Raw genomic sequence first — 14,690 nt, forward strand, 5'->3', positions numbered from 1 at the left:
GGGAAAACTTTTAAAAACTAGTATCTCCTAATTCTCTCTCAACTTGTCTTATTTAAGAACCCTATTTTTCATTGCTAAGAACAACATATATTATTCTTACATTACAACTATCTTCCTAGGTAGTGAAAGTACCTTAAAATCTATTAATGAATAATTAAGTGTAATAGCAACTTACTTTGCAAATTTTCCAATGTTTAGACAACACATATTTTTCTAAATTGTTCAACATATTATAAATTTATTATTAATAAAATGTGTTTAAGTCAATTGCTCCATTTAAAATTATTTAGGCATTAATTAATTATATACATAAATGCATATAATTTAAAGCACAGACAGCAACTACAAATCAGTTGATTACTTTAATGAACGTGTGTTGTTTTCACTTGAATGTGGGCTGAGCATTACGCAAATGTATTACAGTAACAGAATCTCTTAGCATTTCCAGATAACAACTCATTAATTGTTTTGTGTTCCTGTTACTATATTAAAGCATTTCTAATTCTTGCATTTCTTTTCTTATAGGAAATAAATGATGTGGACGTACAGGAACTTGTAAGAAGGTCAATTGGAAGGTTAACCATCATTCGGCAGACATTTCCAGTCCCCCAGAATATAAGTCAGCGATGTTTCCGTGGCAACCATCGAATATCTTCAACATTGTGTGATCCAAAGGATCCATTTGCTCAGAATATGGAGGTATATTCTAAGTGCCTCGATATTTCTTCAAGGATGTTTTGTTGGGCAGTAGTAGACAGAGCTTTCCCAGTGGCATCGCATTCAGAATTATACACATTTCCATTTTCTGAATGATTTTCCTCTTCCAGCAATTTTGTAAGTCTGATAGGGAGAGTGCTAAGAATCTGTCTTTGATCATTTTGACCTCATTACAGCAAAATATCTACTTGTTTAATAAAAATATAATAAGTAAATGTTTTTTTTTCTTTTCAGCAAGTAAACTGGTAACATTTCTCATGGTCAAATTTGTGGCTGATACTCCTTAATGCCAAACTCCAAATTATTAAGCTAATAAATTTGCTTGCCTTTTCTGGTATAACAAGGATATAGAAGTTTATTCTTTTTTAAAGATGGATTTCCGGTTGCAAGAACTTTACCAAAAAAATATTTAGAAATCCAAAAACTGCTGTAGTGTTATACAGTTATATCCATTCCATCCTCAGATGGAATGTAGCTGAAATCTTTGCTCTTCAGAATACAGCAAAGAATTTGAAAGTAAATGAATACAGTCTCTGAGGAGCAAAATAAAGAACACAAAGTCCCTGAAGCTTACTCGTAAGAATGCCTTTTTAATACTCACCTGGAGCTTATTTCTTTTTCTTAAGGAAAATCCTATCAGAGTTTTTTGTTTTATTTCTCTTTGCACTGGAGATCTCAATATGTCAACTGGATGGAGGTTTAACAAAGGCAGGCACATAGACAGAATAGGTTCCATAAGAAGCACTCTAGCTAGGCAGGAGAAGAGAAGAGAGAAATCAAACAGATACACTAATTCAAATATCCTATCAGAGCAGGACTTTCCCCATAAAACAACTCTTCATAAAGCAGTTCCTAAGGGTATCACTGTAGTATATTGCTAGTATATTAGTTAATATTTAAACAGTATCCCTGAGATATCAACAAGACTAAAGTCATGGTCAATTTCATAATTAAAAAAACATAATATAGTTTAGAAACCTATTCCTTCAAAATGTTTAATATCAAAAGCATTTTAGTACAGAGATGTTTAGTTTGAAAAGGTTGGAAAAATAATCCTAGGAGAACTAGTTCATTCCCAATAATACTAGATAAATAAGTTGACTTGGCATAACTACTTCTTTGTTTGAAAGATAGCACCACAGCTTCCCTATTTTTAGTCAGCTTTGAATGTTTTTAGATAAATTGCCCTTTATCTAACCATTTCTTCATACTTATTACCATTGTAATGAGCCATGTGTATTTACCAGGCAGCTGGCTCCGGGATCATTGCCCATAGAACTTTCCTACTAAATTTTAAGCTCTTTTAGAATAGGTTCCCTCCAGGACCAGGCATCATAAAATCACATTAACTACGTGTCTATTTTTCTTTCCCCCATCATACCTATCATGGTGCTTTGCACCTCTGTAAGTATCTGTGGATTTCAATGTAATTGATAAGAAGGCAGGAGTCAAAGTAAGCTACTCAAGCTTAAACAAGGTTTAAGTTTTATACTTCCAGTGACCCATCTTTTCATATTAATTGGTCATGAGTATAATTCGTGTGGAAATGATAGAATTTTAAATAGAGAAAAACATGAAATAATTTTGATTTAGAAAGTCATGAGATGTTAAACGCTGTTCCTGTCAAAAGAGATAGTAGGAAATGTACAGACTGGGAAACCAGAAAGCCCCTAGACAGTATTTTAAAGCACATTTTCCTAAAAGTACAATCCTTCTGATTCAATTAATGAGTTCCTTGAAATCAGGGAACAAATGTTTTATTTATCTTTATATCCCCAGACCTATCTGATGAATTAAGGATGTACTGGAATCACCACTTCTCCTGCCCTATACCTTCACCATGCTCCCCTCAAAACCACTGATAGAAGAAAACAGGATGATTACTTTTTCTTTGTGCATTTATTACATATTAACATCTCTATTATATGTAATAGAATTTGACTAAATGTTTAATATATAAAAGGAAAACTGACAGAAACTTTTATATGTGAAGATTTATATAATGAAGTGTCTAAATGCAGGGCTCTTGAATTTAAAATGTTCCACTAAAAGCAGAGCATTTGATATAGAGGCTTGCCTTGGTGCTTATTTTATCTCACCGAAGTTAAAGAAAACAACAAGGAAAGTACTTATTAAAAACTTGAGAGTAGGGGGTTCCCTAAGAAAAGCAACCCTCTCAACTTGGAGCCCATAAAAACAAAGCAGATAAAAAGACCATAGACAGACTTACGTGTTATCAGCAGGGCACAATTTAAAAAAATCAAACCCAGAAAAAAGATATGGAAATATGATTCAGGTCAGCTCTAAAAATAGACACTCAACTTTAAAATCACAATAATCGATACAACAGAGAAAAAGAGGGTACAGTGAGCCCATGTAGAGATTTGTGGGCTGTTAAACATTTCAGTGTATGTGGAAAGGGAAGTGAGACTTAGAAAGAACAAAAAACAAGTTTCCTCAGTCTTTAAATTGGTGTCAAAAAGACTAAAATCCAGGATTAGCTGAAGTTGCAAAATACATGTTAAAGATACCTTTTAGCTAGAGTTTTTAGCAATATATGAAGCAAGAAGGAAGTGAGCCATTTACTGCTTGATGAAACTAATGTTAGCTTGGCTGCTAATGGAGAGGACATAGAAACACTGAAATCCTTTTGCTTCTGTTATCTCCATCTAGGAAAAAAAAAAGTCTTCAAATTGGAAAGATTAGAATAAAAGTCATTAAAAGAAAAGTAAGCCACTGGTTTAGAAGGCGCAGGGATTTGGCGATGGTTAGAATATGCCTTACAGCACTAAAATGAGGCCTGAGGAATAATTGCTCAGAGCAGTAAATAAACCAGTAGATATGATCACAATATTGTAATTTAGAAATACTAGAGAAATACATGAGAAGAGAACCCAAGTACAAGACATTTGGAATTGTCCCAATTTTCCAAAGGAAGGAAAAAAAAGATTTGACAACCAGAGTTTAACACACTAAAATTAATATTTAGATAAATTGTAGAATATATTATTAAATACATGGTTTGGAGAACTTGCAATAAGATAATAGGACTTCCGTAAGAGTAAGCACTGCCAAACTAAGTCCTACTTAATATATTTTTTTAGATTGGGAGAATGTCATAAATCTATTTATTGTACATTGACTTTAATGCAGTGTTTGACAAATTTTCTTATGAAATCCTTATGGGAAGACATTAAAAAGTCTAAATAAGCAGATGTCATTCAAACATTTTCACCAAAGCCTCCTAAGAAGGGAAGATGGTAAACACTCTGGCTTCAGATTTTTTAAAAAGTTCAAAATATATTAAAGTGTCATTATTATCTTTAAAAGTTATAAAACATATGAGTTTCTTTAAAATTAAAAGTAATATATCAAATAATTTCTCAGTTAAATTACATTGTTTTCTCTCCAGATCTTCAAACAAAATTGATAAGCCTAGAACATGCCCCAGACGTATTCTGTAGCTTTGAGTACCTTTAATATCTACAACTTATCACCAGAGCTTCTTTTACCCTCAGTTTGAGAAGTATAGAACTAGAGAAACATTTAAACCACACTGATAAATATTCTCCTCTTGAAGTACAAGGAATTCTCTATGGTTTTCCAAAGAGTCTGTCCTTGGGCCTAATATTTTCAAAATGTTTGTAACTATACAAATGGAAATGAATAAAGTATGCCTATCAGATTTGTAAATGACATAAATTTAGGGGAGAAAGCTTACATTGTGTTACATCATCAAGATTCAAATTAATATTCGCTGAATAATATGCCTAAAAGTTGAAATATGACAGAGATAAAGTATAGGTTCAAAGTCAAGTACAGATTTCTCATCCTTATCTAGATGGATGAGAACTGGTTTTATAGTTTAAGGCTGTTAAGATGAAGACAAACTTCGTTTGAGCATAACAGAAGTCACATTTGCTCCAGATCACTCTAATGTAATCCTGGTCTCTGCGTCAGAAGCATTTTGCTAAAATCAAGAGAGATAACGTCTTATACTGCTCTCTTCTAGTCAGCTCACATCTGCAATAACGTGTTAGTTCTGAGTACTAAACTTTCAACAGAAACTCCAAAAAATAAGAGAAAGACAGAGAAAGAATGTGGAGATGATGAGCAGCCTAGAAATTATACCAGATGATAAACAACTGAAGGAAAGAGGATGTTTCCGGGCAAGACAGAGAAGGTGTCAGATATTGAAAGGTTGGCATGTAGAGGAGGTTGGTGCTGATGGTTCAGTGAAGTCAGAAAACAAGTATAGTAACAGTAGGTAGAGAGAAATGATTGGTCAAATGGTGGCATACTGGAGTTTAAGATGTTAGAGGAGTTGTTCATTTGTGTCTAGTAAATAGTTATTTGTGTTGGTCATGGCCAGAGTAGACGTGAAGGTCGTCTGTGTAGAAACTGAAGTGACCTTTTATTCATATAAGGAGATAGTTTGGGATCACTGTGAGGGGGAAGTCATGAATAAAGAGTGACCAAGAGGTCAGTAGATAATGGCAGAAAGGGGCTATAATGTGTGGCATAGAAATGAGCACAAACCTCAAAAGAAAATAGGCACTTGCCTGAGAAAGAAGTAAAATAAGGGGTAATAGAGAGCTCAGAGAATTTCATCACCCCCTTTTGATCCTGCAGTTTAGGATGTGGGCAAATGAGGAGAGGTCGTCATTTGTTGAAAACACCTGTCACATACTGAGTACAAAGCACTCAGCTTAAGTCCATCGTGGATGCTAACGTATGTGCCTCAAGATGTGTAGAGGAGACTGTGCCGTAAGAAGTGTCAGGTTTGGATGGAAGCTAGGTTGCCAGGTCTCTCACATCTTGACTTCTATTAAACGTCCCTGATGTTAAACTTGGCTTTCTTTTCTTTGACTTCTTTTCCTTGACAACAGTGTATCAAAGACCAAATATATGCTAGGCTCTAGGCTAAGTCAAGAGGAAATAAAAAATGAGGGAAACAAAAATACAAAGGGAAAAAAATATGTACAGTATGGCCCTTGTCCAGAAAGAACCCATATTCTAGTGTGAAAAGCAGATTTTAAAAAATCTTAGCATTATGATACGCCTCAGTGGAGGTATGCACCAAGTGGTATGGGAGATAAAATGAGGACTCCCCACCTGGCCTGGGAGTGGGGAGAATCCTGAGAAGTCGTCAGGGTAGGATTCACCCAGTTTGTGATCCATGAGTTGAATAGGAGAGGAAGTTAACTAGCTGGAGAAAGATAAAGAGACATCAAAAGATGCTCTCACCCTGTCTCATCTGCACACTTAAAGAGATCAGTCAGAGGGTGAAACAAAATAAAGCTAGGTTGCTAGGAGCAAGCGAGTTTGGGGCAGTGGAGCCAGAAGAGGTTAGAAAAGGCCAGATTATTGCATATTATTGAGAAATCATCAAAAACATTGCCCTGGATTTTTGAATACAGCTTGCTCATCCACCACATTTCTTCTGCGTTTACCTTTTAGATCTTCACAGTCTAATTCAGATAAAGTTTTATTCATCGTTTACTTTCAGTGTCATGTCTCACTCTTCATTTGTTGTCAACTGCAGCCATCCCTCCTAGTCCCTCTAGCAATTATCTGGTGGCTGGGACACGGGGAGGGAGTGATGAGAATGAGAATAGCCTATCCTAATATTTCCTTATAAAGAACAAACTGGAATTTCACTTAGTGCATAAGAGTGTTCAAAGTCTGTTTAAAGAAAGGTCTACAAACACAAAGGTTAAAGATTTACCTAGTTATGAAAGAAAACTCAGAAGACACTATTAGGAACTGCTTATTAACAGTTGTTCATGTTATCAAACTCTCATCATCCTAATAGTTGAAGCTTAGTACCATGCTGTGATGTGGGCAGAAAATTTCATAAGATTCCTTCATGATTAATCATAAGCAAAGGGTAATCAAAATACTGTCCCCTTTATTTTCAGGAAAAAAACGTGATAAGACTCTTAAAAATCTGAGAAAATTTAAATGCTTTTAATCAATTTAATTTTTATAGCTATGTTGAATTCTTATTTTTTATTTTATATTAGATTTTTCCTTCAAAGAGGAAATAATATAACATTGTTATATTATTTAACCACTGTTATTGACCTTGGATATCTCTTGGTGTCTGTGTTTTTAAAATATTATTTCTAATTTATTTGAAAAATAAACACCATCAGTAATTAACAGTGAGGATAGTGGTTCTGGCAAGACTTAAGTGTAAGAGTGCAATACAGCTTATCAAACATTTGTATAATTCATTTTAAAATCTATGTAGTGGAAAATAATATGATTACCTTAGAAGAAATCATTAATGTAAACACACATTCCCAGGTAATAGCTTATGTATTTGTCATGTTAGCTAATTGCAATGCACATGTATATAATTTTGTATAGACCCTTGACCGTTGTAATGTTTGTGAATGGTGCTATTTTCCTCTCAGTTTTTTCATTACTGAATCTCCATAGGCACAAACATGCAGGCAGATGGCTGCTTCCTTTTTTTTTTACACTCATCTTCTATGTAAGATCAAGTTGATATTTCTCCATCTGAATAACCAGAATGCAAAAACTTGACATATTCAGAAAATGTATTATTCAATTTGCCCTTCCAGTCTTAAGCCCTTAGATCCTTACCTCCTCAGAAAGAAATAAGGACTAGTGATTTTCTAAGGTCTGACACTAACAGCCTTGCCTCTGTCGAAACTTCTCTTTTTTATCTTCTCTTTCACACCTAAATAAGCTGAAAAAGCAATTGAGGCATACAATCAGACAAGACTTCATTCTCAGTAACAAAATTGCCCAGAAAATGAAAAAAGAAACCTTCTGCTTAATAAATAACCCAGTAAACCAGCCATCTATGACATGAACAGAAGCAACCGAGCTGATGATTTTCTCCTTATTCTTGATGGTTGGCATCAATGATTCTAATGATTACTGTCTGATATCTTTTCAGATTTCAAACCTTTACATATATGACACGGTGCTTCTGCTTGCTAATGCTTTTCATAAGAAGCTGGAGGACCGGAAATGGCACAGCATGGCTAGTTTGTCATGTATCAGAAAGAACTCCAAGCCCTGGCAGGGAGGGCGTTCCATGCTGGAGACCATCAAGAAGGTAACTTCTGACTAGCATTTCTTTTCTTTTTTAATTCATCCATTAGTTTTTTGGTTGTTGTTAATTTTATTGTTTTATTGAAGTATAGTTGATCTACAATGTCTTTGCTGCACAGCAAAATGACTCTATTATACACATATAGACGTTCTTTCTTTAATATTCTTTTCCATTATGGTTTATCACAGGATATTGAATATAGTTCCCTGTGCTATACAATAGAACCTTGTTGTTTATCCATCCTATATGTAATAGTTTACACCTTCTAATCCCAAACTCCCAATTCATCCTTCCCCACATCCCCTCCCCCTTGGCAACCACAAGTCTAACTAGCATTTCACTCTTCCTAATTTTTATGCAAAGAGGAACAATAAGTCATTGTTTGATGAGATAGTTTCAGTAGGATTCTTTTCACTAATATTGCTGCTTATTCAAAGCACAAAACTGTAATGGATAAATGAAATATTTTAAAAAATCAATGTCAGAAAATCATATACATTGTGAAACAGGGAGCCCTTATTTATTTATAAAGAAATTTTATGCAGGTAAAAAATTAGTTGTTGAAATATTTTAATTCACTCTCATTATATCATTAAGGTCAGAGATGCTCAAATTATTTTGGTACCTGTCACAAAGTACAGAAAGTTATTTTTTTTTCTTTAAACTACACCATCCACTGCAAAAAATAAACACTAGACTAGGTGTTTTCCAGTTAGATGATGGATGGTAAGACATTGGATGTGATGATCTTTAATTTACCTTACAATAAAAATATAATTCACAAACAGTTAATATTTTGCAGCATTTGTGAACTATTTGGGGTGCTTGATGGCATTCTTCCTTTTCACTGTCAATGCGCTATTTAGCCTGGCTGTGACCTGCTTTGGCTTAGCTACCTGCTCCATTCCCAGAAGGCAGTTTATGTTGTTTAGCTTCTCTCAAAGGTATAAGCATCCTGCAGTTTATTAGCCTCTCTGTCATGTCATTCTTGCTGCTATTTGCCATTTGTCTTGCACAGCTTCTTGGATTTAAAATGAAATGATTAATAAAACAAACAAATTTATCCTGTACCCTTTACACAAAGGAGACAGCCATTTGGAAGTTTATATTCTTCGTTTTATGCACCCTTTTTCTTTCTGCATGCATTTCCCTTTTTCTCCTGAAATAGAGAAATAGCTACTCAAATGAAATATGAAGTATTTATAAATGCCAGAGAAAAATCTAAAAATTAACATTAAAAGGGAACTAGATGTACAAAAACCAGGAAGTGGAAGGAAAAAATGTTTCAAATAGAAAAAAGCCTGGATCTTCCTCTTGATACTGTATCCTCTTTGCAGAAGAATCGCTTTAATGAGAATTTAGGCTCTTATCAACAGACGTGCTTGAGAATTAAGTCTATTGAATATATTGGCAGAGGAGGATTTTTCAACTGAAAAATGAATAAGTCAAATCTAAGCTCAAGGTGTTGCCAAAATCCCCCAGCTCTGTGTAGAGAGCTGGCAGGTATGAATCCAAGGGAGGTTGTTGAACATGGTTCTCATCTTGTCAATTTATTAATTCACGGTTTGGCTAGGATGCAGGAACCTGAATATAGTCTTTCTTCAGAAGCTGTCTCACAAAGATAGAATAATAGTTTGGGAGGTTGCTTAGGAGACACTTATTTAGTGAAAGTATCAGTAGGAGGGAAAGAGAGACACTATTAATATGTAGGTATTTCTTATGGGGCAATTCAATAATGTAAAATGTCGTTAGAAAATTTATATTCAAAACAATGATTTCATATGATAATTACGAAATTTTGTTTTAGGGGAACACTTGCATATCTTTCTCCTGTAAACTTTCAACCCAGTGGCAATTTTTAAAGGAATATATCCATTCTGTGTTTCTAGAGACGAAGCTTGAATGATATGTATGATTGCAGATGTTCTGGCTCATTATTTTTTCCTCACATTTCAAATTGGCCTTAAAAATGGAGTTACGTTTTTCCAATCGTATTACTTTGCTTCACGTGAGTGTCTCGTTTATCCCATTCAGATGTGCACACTGATGACATGTCACAAAACGAGAATTTGAGAAAAAGTTTAATACTCATACAGGCACTCCTGGGGAAAGCAGAGTGGGCCCGTGCAGGCCCAGGCTGGCTGGAGCAAAGCAGTGTGAATGGACTGGGCATTTGCAGTGGTTAAAGGACAGGGCTAAGAAAAGTTCCTATTTACGTGGGCTGGAGATTTAGGAGGCTTACATTTCTCAGGGGTGTTAAAGAAAGAGGTGTGGGATGGGCTTTCTTAATCAGCCTGTCCATATGTGGAGCCAAATAAAAAAGGGAGGGCAAAGCTTAAAAAGAAGTCAGCGGCCAAACATCACAAATGAGGTCAGGCTTTTTATCACAATGGGAATATTCTAGTGATAAAATTCTTAATTACATTCAAGTATCCACTGCATGCCTATATTCTGAGCCTGCTGTATACACTTTACAAAGCCTATGTACTAATAGGAGAGCAAAGAATTAAAAGAATGAATGTCTTTCCCTTAATTTACATTCTCATCATGTGGGTGAGATGAGTTAAAAACAATGCAATTGACGTGAGTACTGTAAATGTCCAGTAAAGCGGGAGGTGGTGGTTTCCAGCGAACTCTTGTGTTGCAACTTTATAATTTATTTTGTGAATTGGTAGAATGGTTGCCTCCATGTTTCTCTTCTTTTTTCAGTAATAAGAGGTTAATTCTCAAGTGGTTGTTTCTCCCAGATAATATCAGCACCCCCAAGCCATTGTTACTTAGATGAATTTTTATGAATTATTTTTGATAAAATTATAATTTTAAAATATTGAGCCTTCCCATTCGTGGACATGGAATCCATCTATATAGTCATCTTCTTAGAACCCTCAGAAAAGATTTATAGTATTCTTCATACACATTTTCATGGTATTTGTTTCTGATATTTTATAGGGTTTTGAGTATGGCCATCTGTGTGTGTGTGCTGGTGTCTGTGCACACTGTCATGAATAGGATACTTTTCCACTGTATTTTTAATCTATTCATTGTAGGTACATGAGGAAGTTATTGGTGTTTGATATATTTTGTGACTGACCTGATCAACTTTTGATACTCAACTCTGGATTCTTACTTCTTTCTTTGTAGTTTATTCCTTTGTGTTTTTTAAGTAGGTGTTAATATCATCTTCAAAAAATTGCCATCACCTAATTCTAATACTTTATATCCTTTTTAAATTATTAATTTATTTATTTATTTTTGGCTGCATTGGGTCTTTGTTGCTGTGTGCTCAAGCTTTCTCTGGTTGCAGCGAGTGGGGGCTACTCTTCATTGTGGTGCACAGGCTTCTCATTGCGGTAGTTTCTCTTGTTGTGGAGCACGGGCTCTAGGCATGCAGGCTTCAGTAGTTGTGGCACATGGACTCAGTAGTTGTGTCGTATGGGTTTAGTTGCTCCACAGCATGTGGGATCTTCCTGGACCAGGGCTCAAAGCTGTGTCCTCTGCATTGGCAGGCAGATTCTTAACCACTGTGCAATCAGGGAAGTCCAAATAGTTTATCTCTTTTTAAACCTTTAAGAGACTTTCCTTGGGGCATCTAGGAGCACAGCTTGCCAGGTGCACCTGGAGCCCTGTGGGCTTTGGAGGCAGCCAACTTCCCTTGTTGCAAGTAAGAAAGCCAGGTCATCTCCATGTCAGAGACAATGAGGCCAGGATCCTACCTCTACAGGAGAGCTGCAGATGATGCTGTCCAGGCCTGGAGCTGACCTGCAGAGCCCTGCTACACAGGACACATTATTATCCAGCTCTCCTACAATGCACTCTTCAGTGATTCCTCTTGATTTTGTTAGTTCACCACTGACGTATGGCACTCTCAGGTTTTGGATACAGAGGACTCCAAGCAGTGATGTTAGGTGCACACCCATGAGGCAGAAACCTGACCTGGGGGTCTACACAAAAGGGTCTGCAGGTAAATTTGCAGTATGGGCCAGCAACAGAAGATATAGTAGCCAGTGAGCAGTTTCTAGGTCAAAAACTTGTGATTTGAGGAACAGATGTAAATAAGGAAAATTGCAAAGCAAATGTCCAGAAATTTTATTGACCCTCTGGCTAAAGAAGAAGAAAATATTGCCATAGATATTGCTGAACCTCCACACATGCAATTACTTGTGAAAACGAATATTATTGGGGAGCCATTTTTAAACATAAACTATGAACACATAAAATCATTCAACAAAAATCTGAACAGACAGCTCATCTGCTTCCCACTGGAAGTTATCCTAACTTAATATGGCTCTCAGTGAGATCTTTGACAGTTACCAGACTCAATCTTAGAACATCAGATTCAAGTAGGACCATTCAATGTATTGAAGACAAAAAATATGAGAAACTTGAATCCAGAAGGCATCAGTTAGCTCCTCACAGTCAATGTCATGATTATCAGGGTGTCCCAGCTGATTCCAGAGATGCACGGGGCCTTCCTCCAGTGCCAGGTGTGCACCCACATTGTCCTAGTGGAGATGGGCCTGGTCAGATCACTGAGCCTGAGTATGTGCGTGCCGCCACACCACCGACAGCATGGTGCTGACCCACGACTGCTTGTCGTGTTCTCTGACAAGCAGATGATCAAGCTCCAAGAGTCTCCTGCAAATATGCCTGCAGGGCAGATGCCTCATGCTGTCATCCTTTTGCTCACAATGATGTTGTTGACAAGGTTCATCTTGGGGACAGAGTGAACATTACAGGCATCTATCCAGCTGTTCGTATTGAATCAATCCAAGGGTGAGTAATGTGAAGTCTGTCTACAAAATCCTCATTGATGTCATTCATTATCAGAAAACGGATGCAAAGCATCTGCACAAAGGGAATGAAGAAGCAGAACAGAAAATTTTTTTCAGAGAAGCATGTGGAATTGCTTAAGAAACTTTCCAGAAAACCAGACATTTATGAGATACTTGCTTCAGCCTCAGGTCCAAGCACTTAAGAACAGGAAGATTTCAAAAAGGGAATCTTGCTTCAGCTTTTCCCAGGGAACAGGGAAGGATTTTAGTCAGACAGGAAGAGGCAGATTTCATGCTGAGATCAATATCCTGCTGTGCGGTGACCCTGGGGCCAGCAAGTCCCTGCTGCTGCCATGTGTGTACAACCTGGTCCTCTGAGACCAGTACACACCTGGGAAGGGCTTCAGTGCAGTCCGCCTAACAGTGTATGTGAAAGACCCCGAAAGGAGGCAGCTGGTCCTGCAGACTGGTGCCCTTATCCCGAGTGACAGTGGCATCTGCTGTATTGATGCTTGAGAAGATGAATCAAAGTACAAGATCAATATTGCTCGAAGTCAGGGAACAGTTGACTCTCCTCACCACAAAGGCTGGGGTTATTTGCCAGCTCAATATATGCCCATGTATCCTGGCAGTAGCAAATTCTATTGAGTCTCATTGTAATGCTAAAAAATACCACCTTTGAAAAAATCCGGTGACTTCATACCTTATTATCTAGGTTCGGTTTGATCTTCTTCATGCTAGACCTCAGGATGTGGCAGGCATCTGGCTCACCATCTCTTGGCTCTGTACTAGAGCAGGGAGCAAGTGGAAGAGGAGTTCATGGACACGGCAGTGCTGAAGGACTGTGCTATCACAGCACTGGATGCCTAGGTTCAGGAAGCCAGCCAGGCTGTCACCGAAGCTCAGGTAGAGAAGGGATACTTTCTTCATACCCTAAGCCACTGGAATCATTAAAATGGCTTAGCAGAAGCCCGTGCTAAAGTACAATTTTCAAATAAAGTTGAAGCAAAGATACAGACCTCCATAGAGAGGTTGTAAGCAGTCTGCTACTAACCCTGAGACTGGCATTGTGGACATATCTATTCTTACTACAGGAATGAGTGCCATCTCTCCTAAATGGAAAGAAGAGTTAACTGAAGCACCAGAAGAAGTAAAAAAAAAAAAAAAAAAGACTAAATAAATAAATAAATACTTATTTTACCTAAGGGTAATACACCAGTCATAAAATACCCACAGCTTTTTGAAGATGTTTGGGGACAATCTGACATAGCAATCACCAAAGATATATTTGGCAAAGCACTGTGTGCCTTGGCTGATGATGACTTTTTGACTGTGATTGGAAAAACTGCTCACTTTGCTCTGCAGCTCTTGTGAGCAGTGCTGTGTGTTCAGCTCCTCTGCACTTGGGCACTGCCCTTGCTTCTATATATATGTGTGTGTGTGTGTGTGTGTGTGTGTGTGTGTGTGTGTGTGTATGTGTGTGTGTGGCATATGCACCAATAGAAAGAAATTCTTGAAGTCATTATTTGGCTCCATAAAAAATTTTCTAACCTGGGGTCAATTTTCTTAGTAAAGTGTGTGTTTTTGTTTTCTTCACATTTTACATAAAGACATGGTACCAATTTACAATATATACAGTAGAGATAATTTTCTTGAAGTGCCCTTTTTTTAGCAGTAGGACTTTGAATCTGTATGTGTATATAGATAGCAGGTTGTCAGTCTTTTTTGAAGATGGCAGCCTGGGTCTTGGCTTTTGTCTAATAGCAATCATCCACATGCTTGGGTTTTTATAAAATGAGGTAAGACTTAGTCGGAGTCTTTTCCTGTGTTAAAGCACTCAGTCTAGTTCCTTCTAGAGGCATGTTCTCGTGGCTAGTACAAGATTGGAAATAAATTGGAAATGATTAGATTCTAGGTTAATTTCTGCCACTTTATCCTAATATGTAAAACTTTTTCCCAAATAAAGGATAGAATTTTAAAAATAATAATAGAACTTTTATTGGCTAACTGCTTTACCTTCCACTTCCAAACTTGTATAATTGGTTTAATAAAGATGTTAGTATTCTGCTATTAAATATATCAAGGGCATTATTTGAAAAGAGGCTTTT

General features: G+C 36.7%; 1 protein-coding gene and 1 pseudogene across 2 annotated transcripts in view; both read left to right on the plus strand.

The window, feature by feature from the left end:
* GRID2 (glutamate ionotropic receptor delta type subunit 2) overlaps positions 1-14,690 on the plus strand; it is a 1,416,273-nt gene that overhangs the window by 854,319 nt on the left and 547,264 nt on the right. For both annotated transcript variants that reach the window (XM_057728577.1, XM_057728578.1), the window contains 2 exons: positions 526-699; positions 7,652-7,813. In XM_057728577.1, coding sequence (XP_057584560.1) covers positions 526-699; positions 7,652-7,813 — 336 coding nt within the window. The remainder of the gene's footprint in view (positions 1-525; positions 700-7,651; positions 7,814-14,690) is intronic.
* Positions 8,530-13,956, plus strand: LOC130847973 (DNA replication licensing factor MCM4-like; annotated as a pseudogene).

The sequence above is a fragment of the Hippopotamus amphibius genome, chromosome 3 (genome assembly GCF_030028045.1).
Source record: "Hippopotamus amphibius kiboko isolate mHipAmp2 chromosome 3, mHipAmp2.hap2, whole genome shotgun sequence".
Taxonomy (NCBI): Eukaryota; Metazoa; Chordata; class Mammalia; order Artiodactyla; family Hippopotamidae; genus Hippopotamus; species Hippopotamus amphibius.